Source organism: Zalophus californianus, chromosome 15 (genome assembly GCF_009762305.2).
Source record: "Zalophus californianus isolate mZalCal1 chromosome 15, mZalCal1.pri.v2, whole genome shotgun sequence".
Taxonomy (NCBI): Eukaryota; Metazoa; Chordata; class Mammalia; order Carnivora; family Otariidae; genus Zalophus; species Zalophus californianus.
Window position 1 is genome coordinate 22,245,158 of NC_045609.1, and position 14,835 is coordinate 22,259,992.

Sequence of the window (14,835 nt, forward strand, 5' to 3'; positions counted from 1 at the left end):
GCTTGTGTACGTGCCTTTGCTATCTCTGTCTCTGTCAAATAAATAATCAAAATCTTAAAAAAAAAAAAAAAAGGCAGCACATTGTAAAAAAAACTAATAGGTAAAACACACACACACACACCAATATGTTCATACAGCACTAAGCAATTTGAATTAAATAAATTACCTCATCATACAATTTGATCCTTACAACTCCAAGGTAGATAAAGTAGGCATTATCATTAACCCCATTCTGTAGATAAGGAAACTGAATTGCAGAACAGCTCAAAATCACACTTATGAATCTCATTGTCACATATCCTGACACTGAGCTTGTTTCCCTTCTACTAGCTAGCAATGCTTCCCTTTTCTAACTATTTTATTTATGTTGTTAAGACAAAACAGCATTAAAATCAACTCTCGGTTGTCAACGTTTTATTACATGGTACTGTAGATGAAACTCTTACACAAGAACTAGGCCTTCCTCTGTGTATTACTGGTAAACCTGAAACTCTTGTCTGCGCACCACTCACAAACAGATGGACACTGGGAGCACCAAGGATGTAATCAATTTCTCTCCAGCTTCTACACCTATCATTAAAATAATTGGGTGTCCTTCTTGTCTTAGCAAAGTTTGCCTATTGAACACCAGCAACACCTCCACAGTAGTGATAGATGAACACTTTGAAAGGCTGATAATTTTGAGTTGAATTTTTAACCATTATGACTTCTTTAAACAATCAGGACAGTTGTTAAAAAACTGTACAACATGTGCAAAACATAATTATAACCATTTTACATACCTTTCAGAAGTATCACAAATAGTGAATAGAAAGTCAAGGTAAACTAAAAAGCAACCTATTCAAAATGATCAAAGCAGAGGTCAACATGATGCACAGCCAAGAGCCTCAAGTGGGCTCTAGAAGCTGGAAAAAGTAAAGAAAAGGATTCTCCCCTGGAGCCTCCAGAAGGAACAAAGTCCCTACCAACCCGTTTTGGGCCTCTGACCTCTAGAACTGCAACATAATAAAGCTGTACTGTTTTACGCTGCCCCACCCCCATCAGGAAAGACATCTATCATACTTCAGATTTAATTTGGAAAACAAATACTACAATAGGAGAGATACCTGTCAAAAAAAAAATCACATTTCATTTGGAAATTTCCATCCATTTGGAAAAAACATACATGTAGACAATCTTTTGAATCCATGAAGAATGATAAGGACAGCTTATCATTTTAGAATTAAACATTTAGTATATGACATTCTAATTCCATAAAAACTGTACTATATGGGGCGCCTGGGTGGCTCAGTCGTTAAGCGTCTGCCTTCGGCTCAGGTCATGATCCCGGGATCCTGGGATCGAGTCCCGCATCGGGCTCCCTGCTCAGCGGGGAGCCTGCTTCTCCCTCTCCCACTCCCCCTGCTTGTGTTCCCTCTCTCGCTGTGTCTCTCTCTGTCAAATAAAGAAAATCTTTAAAAAAAAAAAAGATTAAAAAAAAAACTGTACTATATGACACATCAGTCTCTATTACCCAAAATACAAATTTAAAAGGAACTTAATTTTTAAATTATACCAAGTATACCACATTATAAATCTTTATTTAAAAAAAAAAAAAAAAGGGAGTTGCTCTCTGAGAAATTTTCCTTGAAACCTCAGAAACCAATCCAAATTTTATTTCATTTGGAATATCCGTCCTACCCAGTGGAATGACAGCAGGGTCTCTCTGGTCAAGCCTAGTGGTAAGAGAGATCACAAAAAGGTATTCAAACTCTATCAATATACTGTTTTCTTGTTTTTAACTTCACCATTCAGCAGGCTGAGTGAGCCATCCTTAATGGTCCATGGCACATTATCATTATTCTCTTTTATTTACTGATCGATTCCTTTTTATCTCCATAGCCTCCCCCATTAGCTGGGCCCCACTAATGAGCATTTTATGTAAGTGTTTTTACAAGATGTGTACTGTGCTATGCTTATGAATTTTTAATTCATATAAACAATATACCTCTCACTCTTGTATTTTTCACCAAGCACTCTATTCTTAAAATCCATTATGTTGCTTTTGTTTATCTAATCTGTTGCCCCTAATGGCTGCAGAAATCCCGTGCTGTGCACCCACAGCTCTCCCTCTCCCTCTCCCTCTCCCGGGGATGGTCGCCCAGTTACCTCCCATTTCCCCCCCCACCACCACCGATAACACAGCAGTGAAAAACCTGGGACATGTGCTCTTGGGGACCTATGGGACACATGCCAGCGTCCACCTGTAGGAATGAAATTGTTGACGGTAAACAGCTAATCTGCTTAAGTAATTCCAGATGTTTCCCAAACAGCTGCCCCAGTCCCAGCTCCCACCAGCCAACATGCAAGGCTTCTGATTTATTGCCCCCTTCCCTCATTTGCTTTGCCACTCTGGAACAAGTCCGCCTCTGAACCTTCTCTTTCTTTTCCCTAAAATGACACTATTTACTCCCACTGCCTGATATGGTCGTTGAGACACAAATTTAAAGAAATGACATGAAAGTCCTTTTAAAAAATATAAACAGCTGTTTATGAATATCAGCAATTACTGTTGTGATTTTTGTTCTTAGGATAATTTCTAATTATCCTGCTCCCCGTCCTGCCAAACAGCAGGTGAGAAGTGAATAAACTTGAAGCTTGGAAAATGAAACTTTCTCTTAGATACCTAAACATTGAGGGAGACTAAAACAGTATGTGGAAAATGTTTTTTCTTCTTTATCCATCTACGCATTCATTTGATTAAACGTTTTACTAAGGACTATGTACCTAGCACTCCACTAGTACTAAAACACAAAAGTTTATACAGCAAATATGCATGTCGTACATGAGCAAATTTTCCATCTATGCCTTGAATTCTGTACATAAATTTTACTCCTAGGTATGAATACTTCAAAGATGGTTGCTTCCGATATCACGGAATAACACTTCCTATTTATTGAGCACCTACTATGTCAGTTATGTCATGTATATGTCTCAACCACTGAGAACAATCCTGCAAGGGAGGTGTTCTTGCTCTGGTTCCTCACATACGGAAGCAGACACAGTTAAGTGATTTCCCCAAAACAGCAATTAAATGGAAGAGACAGAAAACCTCAGCAGGTCACTCTAAAGTCCTCTTTCCCCTCCACCTCATTTCCTCCTAAAAGATATGTTCAAAGATATCCTTAGTAGAGAGCAGGCTAGTGACGCAGTTATAAGGATATGAACAAAATACCACAGAAATTACAAAAATGCAGACACAGTTCAACAATAAACACTACCATTTGTTTAGTATTTATTATGGGCCAAGTGCTTTGTGGGCATTACTTATAATCCTTTTAAAGAACAGTGTAAAGGAGGTATCTTCATCTCTGTCAAAGGTGTAGAAACTGAGATTTGGCTTACCAAGGTCATGCAATTGCTAACCAGGAAAACTCAAACTAAAACACAGGTCTTAACTCCAACACCATGGGTTTGGTTTTTTTTTTTTTTTTTTACCATAAGTGAGCACTTCTTGGAGGGTAATAGTAATGTTCTAAAATTAGATTGTGGCAATGATTTTCTGGCTCTGTAAACATACTAAAATTTATTGAATTGTATACATTAAGTGAATTTTATGTATATAAATTATATCTCAATAAAGTTATTAAACTTACGGTTTTCTCTTTGGAACTACGCTTTCTTTTACAAGCTTGTAAAGCTTTACTTAACATCAATTTTTTCTCAATATGCTCCTAGTCAAAATCATATTTTCAAAAATTCTCGTGTTAAACATATACCAAAGGAAAATTTCTCCATGTACTTTCCCGTTCCCTCCCATTCTGATCTCAGATCAGTCATCCTCCAGGATGTGAAGTAAGACCTGAGTGGTTTCTTGGTCAGTCAATTATATCCTACCTTTTGACTTTACAGTCCTATTCCCAGGTAATTAACCTTGTTCACACATACACAAAAAAAGGGGGGGTACATATGTCAACAAAGAGATATATACAAAAATGTTTATAGCAGCTCTATCCACAATAGCCAAAAGCTGAAAACACTTCAAATATCTGTTGAATGAATGTACAATTTGTGGTACATTCTACACAATGAAATACACTCAGCGATAAAAAGGAATAATCTACAAATACCGACAACAGCACGGATATCAAAAACCATTCCACTAAGGGAAAGAAACCAGGTACAAAAGAAAACAAAATGGGGGCGCCTGGGTGGCTCAGATGGTTGGGCGTCTGCCTTCGGCTCAGGTCATGATCCCAGGGTCCTGGGATTGAGCCCCACGTCGGGCTCCTGGCTCAGCAAGGAGCCTGCTTCTCCCTCTCCCTCTGCCTCTCTCCCTGCTCATGCTTTCTCTTCTCTCTCTCTGTATCTCTGTGTCTCAAATGAATAAATAAAATCCTTAAAAAAAAATTTAAAAAAAAATGAATCCATGGTGAAAGAAATCAGAGTAGTATTTGCCTGGAGGATCGGAGGGAGTTTAATTGGGAAAGAACACAAGTGAACAGAGATGATAAACATTTTGTTGTAATGGGGTATGACATTTGGACACTTAACTGTACACCTACATATGGTGAATTTTATAACTCAAATTATAAATTGTATCTCAATAAATGTGATTAATAAACATGCACCCGCACCAACTCATACACAAGAGGAAGAAAACTCTATTGGGCTTAACTTGACTTCCAAAGAAACAAAGTCTTAAAAATCCTGTTTCACCATTCTAACATCTAATAATCCAGTTGCAGACCTCAGTTCTCTCACTTCTAATTCAGATATCTGAGGCTCCACTTGGTAGTTACTTTGTTCTCAGTGGAAAACTGAGCTGATCAGCGAATCTCAGTACAAGAGCCCTTTCTTTACTTAAAAATTCATTTAAATAGCCAGCTAAACTATGATATCCTAGAGAATAAAAACTAGTTCTTATTTACCCATGTGTCTGCATGTGTGCCTGATAAGTGCTAAATACATTATAGATAAACAAATCATTGATTCAACCCAAAAAATGCAGTGCATTTCACTGCAGGTAAGTGGTGTGCTGCAACTAGCTAATACTAGCTTGTAAAAGAGCCATGTCTGCACGTCTTCCCAACTCAACGTTCAATTCCCACTAGCAGCCTGAAATCAGTCGTGACGGAAGTACTCTGTGATATTATAATTTATAAGTAATATATATATTTGGTCTTTGACCCTGTTTCTGGCATGAAGCTCCTAAAACCCTTAGAATTTCCTAAGTGATGAGAGAAGTAAAGGTGTCTTGTTATGTTAATGAGATGACTCTTAAAAAGCTCCTAAGGATGGGATGGGGACTGGCTGCCAGTGGAGTCAACTATGGGATTAGAGGGTTGGAATGTTCCACCCCACCCCCCTGACCTCCAGGGAGGGGAAAGGTACTGGAAGTTGAATCAATCACCAATGGCCAATAACTTAATCAATCACGCCTGTATAATGAGGCCTCCATTCAAACCCAAAAGCAGAAAGCTTCCGATTGCTGAACACAGTGTAGATGCAGTAAAGAGTGGCATTCAGAGAGAGCCTGGAAGCTCTGAGCCCTCTCCCTAACAGTTGGAAAGTTATCTTAACATCAGGAATGCCAAAATATGAGGGGGGAAATGCTTCTGAGAAACAAGTAAATATATCACTTTATTACTAATTATCTACACCTCTCTCTTAGCATTTCATTTTTTTTTTAATTATAGGCTAATTGAGCTGGAATGAACCTTAGAAACTGTTTATTCCAACTCTCTCTTTCCAGGAGAGAAAGCAAAGCCCAAGAGGTGATAAGATTCTGAGGTTACATCTCGAGTATGGGGACTAGAATGGGGACTTCATTCTTGGCCTCCTGATTTCGTCCTCATCACCTGCTCACTGCAGACAGGAGTTCCAATCCAGGTGCAGCCCTTACCCAGTTGCAGTAATTACCCAACTACAACTTGCATAGCCTTTCTGTGAAGCTATGAAAGCTCAGTTTCTCTGTGTATAAAATGGGGTGAGGTAATAATACCTACCCTACAGTTTGTTTTGAAGTAGACAGTATCCACCATGACAGGCACAAGAAATCATGGCTGTTATTATTAAAGATGCATGTCTTCTCTATCCAATTGGATTATGAACTTTTTTTAAGTAGGCTCCTCCCCCAACATGGCGCCCAAGTGGGGGCCAGAACTCACAATTCTGAGATCAAGACCTGAGCTGAGATCAAAAGTCGGACACTTAACCAACTGAGCCACCCGGGCGCCCCAGATTGGGAACTTTTTTATGTATAAGGATATTTGCAGCATTGTCTATAGAGATCAAAAAACTGGAAGCAAGGTGTTTATTAATAGGGAAAACAGTAAATAAATTATGGTCTATCTGCACTCAGAATACTAGGCAGCCATTAACAAGAATATAATTAGAGTACCTTTCCAGACAGTTCTCTCTACCTTTTCACACATTTCCATTCTGTGGCTTTTTTCAGTGCAGAAACCAGGAAGTATAAATCTTTCCATCCCTGATGCTCCTCTCCTAAAATTCCTAGGTGCTTTTGTCTACATTCTCCCTTCTTGATTATACACTAAAGCCCAAACTAAACTGAGGCACATTATTAAATGAAAGTCTAGGCATGGAAAAACTTCTGCTACTGGCTCTGTGTGATTCTTGTACTATGTAAACTCTAGGTAACTTGGATTATGAACTTCTTGAGAGTAAAAACCAAGACTGTGCAACAGGGAGTGCCTTTCACTTATAGGAGCTCAAAAGTATTGTTCAAATGGCTAAAGCTGCTCCTAAATCCGAATGCCAGATCCTTTTCATCATTTATTTGATCATTTATTCAGCAACCATTAATTGCAGGCCTACTGTGTGTCGAGCCCTGTGTTCGATGTTAAAAAGCAAAGCTGCAGTCACAGAGCTGCTTTTTGCCAGATTCCATATAAAGTGTCATGACACGAACAAAGGGGGAAAACAGTAGCCCCACACTTGTATGGCAGACTCTTGGCATCAAGCCTTAACATTACCCAGAGGAGCTGCCTAGAGCAGAAATGCAGTTCCATGCTAGAGGGACAAAATAGCTACTACTGAATCACCGTATTATCTTAAAAACACTTTGGGAAGCAGCATTTCCAATTCAGCAACATACAGTTCTTTATTCCACAATGGCATTTAAATTAACTTCCAATCTGCCTCTTTCGTCAACAAGGGCACGTCTGAATATTCATGCCCTTACCCAGAAAACAAAATTAATGTTAGGGCCAATTTTTCAATATTTCCCTTTCCTTAATAGTTTCTGAAAATGGCAGGAACTAAGCATCATCTGATGAAATACCAAATGATTTCTCTCATATTTTAAAGCTCCAAGTCCAAACACTAGTTCACTTAATCTCTGTTTACTAATATACATTATGAAGTATTAAAAAAAATACTATCTACTCAGATCCAAAAACATGTAACTTTCATGTGACTGCTTTCTTCCTGCCCAACATAAGATACTTGCTAGTTAATCCATACAGGACCTTCTCAAGAGAGGAAATTTAAGAATGATTTTCATAAAACATCAAAGAATTGATTCTATTTTGGTGCCACTGATCTCATCTCAGGAACCTGATTGGTTCCTGGAAAAATCTTTGTCTTTTTGAATATAAATCCATTGGAAGATATAGTTTGCCCATTTTCACTCAGACAAGTGTCCAGGAGTACTTCAACCATACTTCAAACTATAGATTTTGAAGATATTACCATATCCATTTACGGTCCGGTCAGAAAAAAAGATACTCAGAGACTGCACTTACCTTTGACAGAACTTTCAAGCTGTAACGAACCACAGTTGGGCTTCTAGTATTTAAAAAACACATCTAACAGATAAAAATAATAAAAATTTATATTAAAAAATAGAGATTTTTAAATGTCTCATAGAAAGAAGATAATACCAAATTAACCTTAAAAATTATATCATGAAGGGGCATCTGGGTAGCTCAGTCGGTTAAGCATCTGCCTTCAGTTCAGGTCATGATGTCAGGGTCCTGGGATTGAGCCCCACATCATGCTCCCTGCTCAGCGGGGTGTCTGCTTCTCCTTTTCCCTCCCCTCTGTTCATTCTCTCTCTCACTCACTGTTTCTCAAATAAATATATAAAATCTTAAAAAAAAATTATATCGTGGATAGAAGGTAATTTAAAAATGTAAGCTGTTTTCACAAATTTAAGTTGTTGACATAGATGAAAATGAAAAATCGAAATTAAATGGCCCTATTCCAGGTACTTTTATTGTTCCAGGATTAATCCAACATCTCACTGGCATTCCCACTGCAAGATCCAAGAGTAGAGTTAGGTGATCAACAGCCCAGTCAATACATACAGGGAAAAATTACTTCAAATCTAATTAGATCATTAGTAACCCTGATCTTCTCAGAAGGGTAGACTTTATAGTGAGTTAGGAGACATTGCGGTAAGGTTACACATTTCAATTAAAATTTGTTAACTCATAACTGTTCTTGTATAAAAGTGTCAGGTAGTCCATCTCATCAATTTCAAGTATTTAGTTTCTTCAAAAACATAAAAATGCCACTTATATAGGCTAGAATTTCACATGATCTCCAACTGGGATTATGCCGATTTCCTATAATTACAGTAACATATTCTATAAAAATATACATTTTGTGCATAAAAAATGGTAACTTTGAAACAAATAAGTTACTAATTGGAAATCAACCTAGGAATAAACAGAGAGTCCAGAACAATTATATTCTTTTCAATTACCAAAATATTATTCCAGAATTAGGCAGACTCACTTCCACCATTAACACTATAAAAGGGAAAAAAATTTTTGAAATACTGAATAAAGGAAAACCACAGTCTTAATGTAACCACCGCCACAAAAATGCAAACAAATTCAAAATCCACAGTGTTTCCTTGGATTCCAAAACACACCAACTGATCTTTACATTGTCTGAAGGACACTGAGCCACATTCTCTGCTATGGAGCCTAACACATAGCTGTGCAGGTTATGAAACAGGTATTTATTTATGCTTTAACAAAAAGAACACTGAGAACCATCATAAATGGTTCATCATAAATAAACATTTATTTAACCACAGCCCAGGTTCACAACTCACTTATTCATCCTCCACTAATTTGAGAACTAAGAGAAATCAGCTCTGGAGATAGCAGTAGCTGGGTTGAAGATACAGATTGTTTTATTTCAGTTTTTGTTTCAGAGCTGTGATTTTAATATTACATTCACTTTCAGTATCGAAAATCTGCTTCCTTAAAGATGCACCCAACAGAGCCCAGGTCAGCAGATTATAAGGATGCCAGAACTGCTAAGGCAGCAATCCATGTCCACTATAAGACTGTCTCCCTCCAGTTTTCCTACTACAGCCTACCTGCAGTGGCCTACCCTCCTGGAATAAGCTTGAGTTATAACCCTAGGGTGACTCCCAACCATGCTTTTAATAGAAAGTGGTCTCTTCCAAAATTAGACAAGCCACACTTACTCTCAAACAAGCAAAATTAAAATTCAGAATCAAGGTAGCAATAAAAATCACCAATTAACTTTGCCAAGACTGAAGAGTCTTCTTTTGAAGAGTTCTCCTTGACTCCCTGAGGTTTTTGACAACTAAAGACATAAGGGCTAGGAGATTTGTATGTTTCAAGGGCAATTCAATAGCTTTCAAGGCTACTCGAACATACCTGATTTTTTTAAAGGTAGTATTTCTTATTTTTCAAAAATAGATCATGCACTCTCATGCCTTTTAAAAAACGAGGGGGGGGCACCTGGGCGGCTCAGTCCAAGCATCTGCCTTCAGCTCAGGTCAGGATCCCAGGGTCCTGGGATCGAGTCCCACGTCAGGCTGGTTGCTCCGCGGGAAGCCTGCTTCTCCCTCTCCCACTCCCCCTGCTTGTGTTCCCTCCCTCGCTGTGTCTCTCTCTGTCAAATAAATAAATAAAATCTTTAAAATAAAAATTTAAAAAGTCCCAAAATGTTCGTGAAAGTAAGTCTCCCTTTCACCCGTCCACCCTCCAGGCCCCTCCCCAAGGACAACTACTATTTCTTGAGGCCCCTTCCGTCGACATCCTATGAACGTGCAAACATACGCAAGTATTTTAAACCAATTATCCTCTATTATACACCCAGTGGCAGCTGCAAAATTGCCGCTGAACGCCTCTGGGCGTAAAGGTGGCAATCTGTTCGGCGGTGTGGGGTGGAAGGGAAAGGAGCCTTATCTTGAAGCTGTGGTTTTGCACATCACGCACCCGGTTTTTCCTTCGTGTGTGTTTTACTTGAACGCCTATGGCAGGCTCTGGAAGAGGGGAAGAGGGAAAACCACCCAAGCCACCCCCAGGTACTGCCACTATATCCGTACTGGTCTGCCTTTTATCTGTGTCCCAATCTTTACGTATATTTTGTATCCTTACCGGATTAAATGAAATATCTCGACTCACCTTTAAAAAAAAAAAAAAAATCCTAATTCTGAAGTTAACTTTCAGCACCAGGTGATTTCCTCCGCGCCAAACCTACAGCCTACTTCGATCGTGTCCTTCGGAACGGTTCAGCCTGGCACGGAGTTGCAGGCGCGAGCCAAGACCACAGAAGCCCAAAGATGGGAAGCCCGAAGAGGTGAGGGCGTCCCGAGCCCTGGGCCGCACTTTTCTTGGAGACAAATGTTTCGAAGCAGAAGCCCCAAATCCTTGGGCCCTCCTCCCTCCTTCCTCGGGATGCTCGAGCGCTGGGGCAAATTACCAGCTCACGCCTCTGCCCCGGGCCGCAACTCCAGTCCCGCGCAGCCGGACCCGTGACCCGCAGAGATCGGGTCCCCCACCGCTCGCCTTCCCGGTCCCGCCCGGCACCCCCAGGAAGGCAGGCGTCCAAGCAGCCCCCTGCGCCGCACGGCTCCCAGGACCCCCAGCCCTGGGCTGCCCCCCCCCGCCCCCGCCGCGAGGGAAGCCACAGGTAGGGGGGCGGGGCGGCGCTCACCTGCGCAGAAGGGGTGCTCTCGGCGCCGGCGGGAGAGGAGGAGGTGGAGGAGGCCATGTTGTTGAGCTACTGCCGCTGCTTCTTCCAGGAACTCCGCTCTCCCCTCCCCGCCCCGCTCCTCCTTGCCCCCAAATGTGGGACTTCTGCGGAAAAAGTTCGGCGGCGGCTCAGCGACGCCAAGCGCGGTCCCGCGGCGCCCGACCCGCGGCTGTCTCCTCCCCCTGCCGTGGCCGCAGCGCCCGCCAGGTGCCCGCCGGGGCCGATGCGCTGGGGGCGGGCCTCGGCCCAGGTGGAGGCGCGGCGGAGGGCCGACCCGCTCCCCGCTGGCCGCCCGGCCCCACGAGCATGCCCAGTCGGCGGGCGTTCGGGGCGGTCTGCGCGGCCGCGGGCGGGGGAGCAAGGGCAGGGGGCTCGCGGGGCGGGGGGGTGCTTACCTGGGGAGGAGGGGAGCTGAGGTAGCTCTAGGAAGGGAGGGAGGGCAAGTCCTGGCTCCCGCGGGCTGCTGAATAGAGTTCCCTTAGCCACCTCCATTATGAGAACAAAATAAGAATATTCTGATTATTTGATTAGTTGAACTATTCAAGTTCAAGTGAATAAAATCATTGAGCAATGTTGTTTTTGCCTTTTTATTATTAATCTATAGCATATAACCCATATAGAAGCAGTGTTTGCTAGACAGATAGCTTCAAAACGACGTCCATAGCCTCCCTTCCTCCCCAGCGAGGTTCCAGCAGCATGCAGATTGCCTCAGCTATTTGTCCAATTAAAAAATAAAAACTTCAGAGCCGTCCGGGATGTGAGGTAGGCACTGAGGCTGATCTAGCAAGGAAATAGGGGCCAGGACCTCTGAGAGTCCTTGTTTCTAGGAGCTTAAAGAGCGAGGCTTGCAGAGCTCCTGTCCTGGACCAGGGGAGAGATGCGTTCAGTCTGCGCGTCAGCAGGGCCAAAGGACCGCGAATCTCATTGGCAAGAAAGTTATTCCCTGGGTGCCTGGGTGGCTCAGTTGGTTGGGCGACTGCCTTCGGCTCAGGTCATGATCCTGGAGTCCTGGGATCGAGTCCCGCATCGGGCTCCCTGCTCAGCAGGGAGTCTGCTTCTCCCTCTGACCCTCTTCCCTCTCGTGCTATCTCTCATTCTCTCTCTCTCAAATAAAAATAAATAAAATCTTAAAAAAAAGATTAAAAAAACTTAAAAAAAAAGTTATTCCCTTTTCAATTCTCTTTCAGTTCTTCTGATTACTACAAGAAGATAATATTCTGACCCTAAATTCTCTATCAAAGAGCGGCTCCAAGCCCTAGGTAAGCACTGGTATCTAACCAGAATTTATAGCATTGTTACATCTTCATTGTTTAGTTTCTTTGTTTATTGTTACTGTTACTTTCTATTTATGGCAAGTGAAAGTGGTTTTCTATTTATGGTAGAGATCCACAGTTTCCTTTTTAAGCAAGTATATGTAAGTTTTTAAAAAATTACATAAATAATTCAGATGGGACTGAGATAAAGCAAAATTCTAGAGGTAGGTAAGAAATCACTGAAATGCACACCAATGTTTTCATCAACTAGTGACAACTAAATGCAGGAATAAGTCCTTAACCAGAAAGTAGTGAGTTAGCTGTGCCTCTGATTTAACACTTAGCTCACTTCCTCCATAGCACACATAAAACTGAGATAACATTTATTGGCACCAGCTCTGTGTTGGGCTCTGTGCTAAGCATCTTATTCATATTATCACATTTAGTCCTCCCAAAATCTTTGCAAGACAGGCAGTACTATCTGGAAATTGAGCCTCAGAAACATTATTTTGGCCAAGGTCACAAACTAATAGAGTACCAATGACTTCATAGTTTCAGCATTCCTAACTTGATTTTTAAAAACCACTTCAGAATTTAGCATGTCCACACACCCCCTGGAATTTTATATCAAATTCGACATTTCACAGAGATCTACATGTCCTCCAAAAGTTTAAGAGCCACTGTTATCATTATTTACAAAACACTCCCATATCTTGGATTATAATGTCCATGGAGGCATATGCTCTGTCTTCTTATATCTTTTTTTTTTTTTAAGATTTTGTTTATTTGACAGAGAAAGACACAGCGAGAGAGAGGGAACACAGCAGGGGGAGTGGGAGAGGGAGAAGCAGGCTTCTGCCGAGCAGGGAGCCCAAAGCGGGGCTCGATCCCAGGACCCTGGGATCATGACCTGAGCCAAAGGCAGACGCCCAACGACTGAGCCACCCAGGTGCCCCTTCTTATATCTTTACTGTACCCAGCTTGGTGCTTTATCCCCTCAGCCGTTCAGGAATTGGTTGAGCTCAATCAAATGTGGGAAGCACACAGTTCAGGCTACATGAACTGGGTGGAGGTGGCTTGGGAAGAGCATCGCTTGGGCCGATCTTGCACACACATGGGTATTTTACAAGCCAGCTTCCCGGCACCCACACAGCCATATGAGCCATCTTAAATAAGTGGCAAGCAGCCAACCAGGTAGACAAAGGAGGGAGGAAGATACAAAAGCCCGGCCTAGAAGTTAGCACAAGAAGCAGTACCTGGGAGATGAGCCCAGAAAGTCGTGCTTTCCTGCAGAGCTATTCCAGTCCAATCTGCTTATCGGACGTCTGCTTCTGAGAAGCACTTGTGTTCAGGTTAAACACACTTCTCCAGAGGCAAGCTGCAACACCCCTGAAAAAGCTGACTACAAGAAGTGACTGGGAGTCTGGCAGCACTCTCCTACCTTTAAAAAACTAAAATTAAAACAAAATCTTCCCATACCGCCCAGGACTGCCTCTAATTTTGGCCTTCTGCTCTCTGCCCCTCCTTTCACAGCCAAGTGTCTTATAAGGACAGTGGCCCCTTGCACACTCCTCCGTTCAGAGTCACTCTCTGCCCCTCCTCAGCTACTGAAACTGCTCTTCTCAAATCACAGTTGACATCCTATTGGCCATGGCCTTTGTGGGGTTTTCCAGACCTTATCTCAGTTGATCTTTCTAGGGCACTTAACATGGTCCACGGTTTCCTTCCTCTTAAGTATTTTCTAGGACTTCAGTCTTCCTTACTTCTATACCAGCCACTGTCTGTGATCTCAGCCACATTAAGTCTTCAGCTATCACATAACAACTCCCAAATCCAACTAAGATCATTTCCCCGAGCCCCAAACTCATACTTCATCATGTCCAAAAGGGAACAGCAAGCAACACAGACCTGAAAGCCAGGAGAGGAGGCTGGGAGGTCCTGGAAGGGAGGAGGCTCTGTACCCCCTCCCTCAGAGTCCAATCAGATACTGAGTCCTAATCCCTTCAAACTGCCCTAAATCATCTCCTCTTATCCATCCCCACTACATCCCTGCCTTTGCCCTTCCACTTGCTACAAGTTCTTGAGCAGTTACTATGTGCCAAACAATGCCAACTTGATTTTCTCATCATCTCTCACTAGACAACTACAGTCGCCTTAGTTTTGCGTAGTGTATCAGCTCTGTCATCCAATATTATGATTTTTCTAGAATTTCAAATCCGCTCACATGACTACACACTGCTAAAATCTTGTAAGAGCTTTCTTTATGCCTCAGAGTCATGGTTACATGGAGCCAGTGTCCCTGACCGCTGCCTCTACCTGATCTCAGCTGTTCTCCATCAGCATCTCCATCTCCATGCCCTTCTCCATCTCTGTCTCGGGCACACCAAACACACAGCCAGCCTGAACTATTTGCAGTTCCCCACCCCCAAAATACCAAGTCCATTGTCTTTCTACAGGCTATCCCTACTGCCTAGAAAACCCTTACCCCTATCCTCCAGTCCTTTGCCTCCTCCATTGTCTCTGTGGGGTTAACTCTTATTCATCCAGCAAGACTCCATTCAGAAAATACAACTTTAAGGAAGGCTTCCCTGACAGCTTTTCAATTAAAATA

The 14,835-nt window shown here is 42.1% G+C and overlaps 1 protein-coding gene across 1 annotated transcript in view; it reads right to left on the reverse strand.

The window, feature by feature from the left end:
* ANK3 (ankyrin 3) overlaps positions 1–11,199 on the reverse strand; it is a 689,507-nt gene extending 678,308 nt beyond the window's left edge. Inside the window, exon 1 of the mRNA XM_027595995.2 lies at positions 10,933–11,199. Within this exon, the coding sequence (XP_027451796.2) occupies positions 10,933–10,989 (57 nt within the window). The 5' untranslated portion in view covers positions 10,990–11,199. The remainder of the gene's footprint in view (positions 1–10,932) is intronic.
* Between the last annotated feature and the right edge of the window lie 3,636 nt (positions 11,200–14,835).